We start from the raw sequence: 6,421 nt of genomic DNA on the forward strand, positions 1-6,421 counted from the left end.
ATGAGACAAAGTATATGTGAACTGCTGTATGGAAAGTGAATTTGCTCTGTAAATCTTCACCAAAATCACAATAAAAAAAAAAAAAAAGACTGCAGGATACAAAATCCATCCATAAAAATCAATCGTACTCTTATACACTTGTAATGAACAATAAAAAGAAATGAACTTAATAAAAACAATTCCATTTATAATAGCATGAAAAATAATATAATACTTATAGATAAATTTACAAAAGGAGTACAAAATTTACAGTCTGAAAAATTAAGTTATATACAGGAGCTCTGGTAGCATAGTGCCTAAGGCACTTGACTGTTAACCAGAAGGCTGGTGGTTCAAATTCACCAGCCATTCCCCGGAAGGAAGGCTGGACAATCCTACTTCTGTAGTGACACGACCTTGGAAATCCAAGGAGGGGTTGCTATGAGTTGGGGCCAACTTAATGGCACATAACAACAACAGGAGAAACAGCTGAGATTTGTGGCAGGGTACTGAGAAAACTCTTCAGGAAACCAGAATTCTGAGGTTTTACTGCAGGTTCAGGACTGAACATGCACAGGATAAAACACTGCTGAAAGAAATTAAACTTGATCTAAATAAATGGAAAGATATCCCACGTTTATGGATCAGAAGACTGAATATCATTATGATGGAAATATTCTCAAAATTGGTCTACAAATTGAACATTATTCCTATCAAAATCCAGAAATTGACAGGCTGATCCTGAAATTCATACAGAAATTCAGCAGATCCAGAATAGCCAAAACAATTTTGAAAAAGAATGAAGTTAGAGGACTCAAATTTAACTGATTTCTAAACTTCAAATCTACAATAATCAAGACAATGTAGTATTAGCATAAGGACAGACATATAAATCAACACAACAGAGCTGAAAGTCCAGAAATAAACCCTCACACTAATAGTATATTGTTTTCAACAAGGGTGACAAAACAATTCAATGGAGAAAGAATAGTTTCTTTAACAGATGGTACTAGGACAATTGGATGTCCACCTGCAAGAGAATGAAGTTCAACCCCTAGTTCACACCATATTTAAAAATTGACTCAAAACAGATCAAAGACCAAAATGTAAGATCTAAAAATATAAAATTTTTACAAACAAAATAATAAATAAGTAAATCTTCATCCCCTTAGATCAGGCAATGGTTTCTAAGATATGACACTGCAAAGTACAATCAGCAAACGAAAAATAAACTGGACTTTATAAAAATTAAAAACATTTTTGTTTCAATGAGCACTTATGGTGGTTTTGTTTGTGTGTCAACTTGGCTAGGCCTGGTTGAGTGGCTGGGCAGCTGGATGTAGTATTTCCCATGATGACACTGGTAATCAACTCCATGGTGGGATCTACTATGAGCAGCTGAGTAGCTGCCTTTGGGATGCGGTCTGCTTCCTGTATATAAGGAGAAGCCTTGGGAATAGTCTCTAGCCTACGGCACGTTGGACCCTGCATGTAGCCGTGTCGTTGCTCAGCAGCCTGCTATGCTCTGCCGACCCTGGGACTTACAATGGATTTAAGTTAATGGCCTGCCGTGTGGTTTGGTAACATTGGAACTGTGCCTTTTTACTTGTCAACCTGGGGGCTTCTCAGCCTCAGCAGCCAGCAGCTGTCTGAGTGTAGAAAAGCCTCTAGCTCCAGTGGCCCGGTAGCAGGAAGCAGAGCTGGACCCCAAGGATGAGGGGCTTTCACCCAGCCCCTAAAGCCAGGCACTTTGAACTTGGACTTAAAGCCTCCAAATTGTAAGAATAAACTCCTGTTTGTTAAGGCCATCCCATTTGTTGTATATTTCTTGTCAGAGTGGCACTAGGTAATCAGAACAGCACCCATCAAGATAGTGAAAAGACAAGTCAGAGGGATGAATGATAGTATCTGCAAACCATATACCTGATAAGGAACTTGTATTTAGGATAAATAAAAAAAACTCTTAAAAGTCAATAATAAAAAGACCAATAACTCAGTTTCAAAGTTGGCAAAATAACTGAGTAGGTATTTCTCCACAGAAGATATACAAATGGCCAATAAGCACATGAAAATACATTCAACATCATCAGTCATCATGGGAAAGCAAATCAAAACCACAATGAGATACCACTTCACACTCACTAGGATAACTATAATCAAGAAGACAGTAAATAACAAGTACTGATGAGGCTGTAGAGAAATTAGAACCCTCACACACTCCTGGTAGAAATAAAGAGTGGTGTAGCTTCTTTGAAAACAGTCCAGTAGATCCTCAAAAGGGTATCTAAATGGAGAGTTACCATATGACCCAGTGACTCCACTCCTAGGTCTATACCCAAGAGAAATGAAAATATACGTCCAAACAATTAAAGTTCATAGCAGCATTTTCCGTAATAGTTAAAAAGTGGCAACAGATGTTCATCAACTGAGGAATGGATAAATAAAATGTAGACTATCTATACAATGGAATATTACTCAACAATAAAAAGGAACAAAGCACTGATACATGTTGTAACATGGATGAGCCTTAAAAATACTTTATGTAAAAGAAGTCAGTCACAAAAGACCACATATTGTATGATTTCATTTATATGAACTGTCCAGAACTGGCAATTCTACAGAGACAGAAAGGAAATTAGGGATTATATAGGGCTGGTGGCAATGGGGAAAATACTGAGTGACTGCTAAAATATGCAGGTTTCTTTTTGAGGTGATAAAAATACTCTAAAACTGTGGTGATGGCTGCATAACTATGGGAATACACTGGAAGCCACTAAGTATATACTTTACATGGGCAAATTATATGGTATGCAAATTATATCTTAATAAAATAGTTAAAAAAGAAGAAACCAGAACTCCTGATTTACAATTCTGTTTATTTTAAAAATAAATTTATTAAATAAATATTAATTGTTCAGTATTTTTCCTTGAGAGTTTTCAATGAATGACCAATAAAATGAAATAATATGTAGACACACACTTGGAATTTAAAATGACATATAACTGAATTCTCATAATTAGTTTTAAATAACATTTAATAGTTAACAATCCTTTACATCTATCATCTCATGTGATTTTTTTCACAACTCTGTGAGATAGGTAAACTGTCAGAACAGGAAACTGAGGCTCAAAGAGGTAAGCTGACTTTCTCAAGGTAACACATAGTTCACTTACCCAGCAATTTTAACTGTAACTCTAGTATTCTAACTATGCCAAAAGGACAGATTCTCTCTCTTTTACTTCTTTTCTTGACTCATTTTTTTCCTAATATAACCCATCAGTTGCAGTTGAGTCGATGCTGACAGTGACCCCAGGTGTTTCAGAACAGAACTGCACTCTACAGGGTTCTCAATGGCTGTGACCTTTCAGAAGCACATCCCTGGGCCTTTCTTCCAAGGATGAAAAACCAAAACAAACTCACTGTCATTGAGTCGATTCCGACTCACAGCGATGCCCTTTGGGTTTCCAAGGCAGTAAATCTTTACAGAAGTAGACTGCCCAGTCTTCCTTCCATGGAGTGGCTGGTGGGTTTGAACCACCAACCTTCTGGTTAGCAGTCAAATGCCTTAGGCATTACGCCACCAGAGCTCCTTTCTTCCAAGGATAGAGACTTTTTCCTCCTCTCTTACTGACATATACAATATCAGAGGCAAAGGAGAAGTAGACATATAATCATTTTCTTAAGCTCTTATTTCTCAGGAAATTGAAAGTTTGGAGTAGGGTCATAAAACTATATTCACTGGCCAAAAAAAAAAACCTCACTGCCATCGAGTGGATTCTGACTCATATGAGGCTGTAAATCTTTATGGAAGTAGATTGTTCCATCTTCATTCCATAGAAGGGTTGGTGGGTTTGAATCACCAACCTCTTGTTAGCAGTCAAATGCCTTAGGCACAGTGCCAGTAGGGATAAATTTATAGCAATGTTTTGCCCAATTAACTCTATAGTTACTTGCATTTAGATAAACAAACTTAAGAGCAGAGAATCATTTTTAATGTCTATCCTACAGTCTATGTCTCTGTTAAAACTACATACAGTTTATAAGCCTCTGATGTATTCTGTTCAGCTATCAGGACAGTAATTACTTTTATTCCCTGTGGATTTCTGTATTAAGGGCTTTTGCCTAATCTAACAAATATTATGCCTGTAATCATTCATAATATGGCCTGAGAAGGCCTAAAACACTGTTTGCCACAGATGACAACTAACTCTAATGATGTGTAAACTTATTCCTTTGAAAGAAAGGTCAGCAAAAGGGGGAAAAGTAAATTAATCTTGAAAAACTGGACTATCTCCAAGAAGAGGCAAAGGGTGTTTCTGGAAAGATATCTATTTCTGGCAAACAATTTAAGGCACATCTCTATAGTTCTGCTTATCTTTACAGCAGTATCCACATTAATTCTTCTTCTCTATGGCAGAGTGCGACAAACAGCTATCCCCTAAATTTCAGGAAGTAAAAAACTAAGAAGGATTAAGAGGTACAGGCAAAAAAAAAAATTAAATTTTTGAGTCAAACCTTAAATCTGTATTAGTACAAAGGACTCTTAACTAGAAGTTAGAAGACATGCATGTTGTTCTTGGTTCTGCTACTTACTTACTTGTATGATTTTGAGCAAATCATTTGTACCCCTTTTCCTTATCTTTCCAATATAGTTGATGCCTGTTATTTCCCAAGCTTACTACGAGGACGAAATTACACAGCCTCTATAAAACGGTAAAGTTCTATACACATGTACAATAATGCATGTATCTATGTGTGTGTATATATACATACACACATAGATACATACATATCTATATCTATATCTATCTATCTATATATATATACACACATATATACACTCTGCCAGTTTCTAATATTAGTTGTTTAACATTTGATGGCCTAATTCAACTGAATTCAACAGCAATTTCTGACACTATGGAGTGAAAGGTGAATAAAACATAGTCTCTGACTTCTAGGAATTCACAATTAAGAGATGAGACAAACATCAAAAATAAATACACACTAAAGGAATAAGAAGTAAAGTAATAGACATACATATACCACACACTCTGGGAGTCCAACAATGAAATAAACTAAACCTGCCTGAACAAGACAGGGCAAATGTCAGAGAGATAACAACTAGGCTTAAAGGAAGAGATGCAGTTGTTAGAATTCTACCAGACACGAGTTTCACAACAGATCACAAAGAATCACAAGATGTTTATGTTACAACTGGCTCTGCCTTCAATAGTTAGATCTATTCTAACTTCTCTGGCTGTCTTTTACCACAATTCTAAAATGAAGGGTTTAGACAGAGAGAACTCTTAAGTCCTTCTAGTTCCAAAATTACACGACTGTGGGAGTCAAACTGATAATTGTACAGATATAAAGAAACTCAAGACAGCAAGAAAATAAGTCAGAACTATTAAAAAATGAATTCTCCCATTAACTACCTTTTCTAGGACTTTAAAGTCTGAGAATGATTCTTAACCACCACCTAAAATTATTTCCAGCACAGTGAAGACTAAAAATTGGAATGATACCAAGAAGCCGAGAAGCAAGCAAATAATTCAAGACAGCAGAAAGTAAAGCATTTACTTCAGCAAAGATAGTATTTACATCCATGAAGGAAATGAGCAGTAGTTACAAAGTTACAATGTTTATATTCTTATTTATATTACATTTGTATTTACAAAGAAAAACTCAGAATAAAACCATAACAAGACATTCATATTTGTACTTTCATAATATTTGGGTTTTTACCTTGTTAATCCACTTCTTAAAAAACAAACAAATAAAACTATTTGTATAAAGAGATCATTTAGGTATTACCATTAAAAGGATGAAAAACTTAAGTATATACAACTCAATTAGTTCAGGACTTGTACCTAAGTCCTGTAAGGAAATGGATAAGGAAAAGGATTTTTTTCCTTGTAAGGAAAAGGATACTATCAGGTAGTTCAACAAACACTTATTTAAACTATGTACAAAAGCACTAGTTGCTGTGAAACACATAGTCTCAGTATTCAAGGGGTTCAATGACCTAGAACTAAGACTTTAAGGAAGAGAACAGTAGTAACTCTTACCCATCAATGATATTTTCAGGTGGGTGCTTTTCATCACTTGATGTAGCTAATACCACTTCAGCCCCTTCAGAGCTCAAACAGAGATCAACTTTTCTCATCTTAAAGCTTTTAACCTGCAAATAAGAAAAATAACAAAACAGCAACAATAATATTGTCTTGGTTCTCTGAACCTTCTCTGAGAAAAGAGAAAGGGAAAGTCGTTGCCTAGCATACAGTTAAACACTCAAGCTATTCAACAAGTGGGAGGGACTCTGACATGCTTATTTACAGAAGTAAACTTCTAACCTTCTCCAAGGATAATCTGTCAGATTTGACTATTTCCACCTACTCTGCTCCATAAAACAAGTCCCTGAGTAGCATAACTGACATCATT

The 6,421-nt window shown here is 35.7% G+C and overlaps 1 protein-coding gene across 1 annotated transcript in view; it reads right to left on the reverse strand.

Annotated features, from left to right (window-relative positions):
* The window catches only part of HSPB11 (heat shock protein family B (small) member 11), a 32,585-nt gene extending 26,439 nt beyond the window's left edge, over nt 1-6,146 (reverse strand). Inside the window, exon 1 of the mRNA XM_007945930.2 lies at nt 6,049-6,146. Coding sequence (XP_007944121.1) covers nt 6,049-6,146 — 98 coding nt within the window. The remainder of the gene's footprint in view (nt 1-6,048) is intronic.
* Between the last annotated feature and the right edge of the window lie 275 nt (nt 6,147-6,421).

Source organism: Orycteropus afer, unplaced genomic scaffold (assembly GCF_000298275.1).
Source record: "Orycteropus afer afer isolate SDZICR_OR568_19922 unplaced genomic scaffold, OryAfe1.0 scaffold00145, whole genome shotgun sequence".
NCBI classification, from domain to species: Eukaryota; Metazoa; Chordata; class Mammalia; order Tubulidentata; family Orycteropodidae; genus Orycteropus; species Orycteropus afer.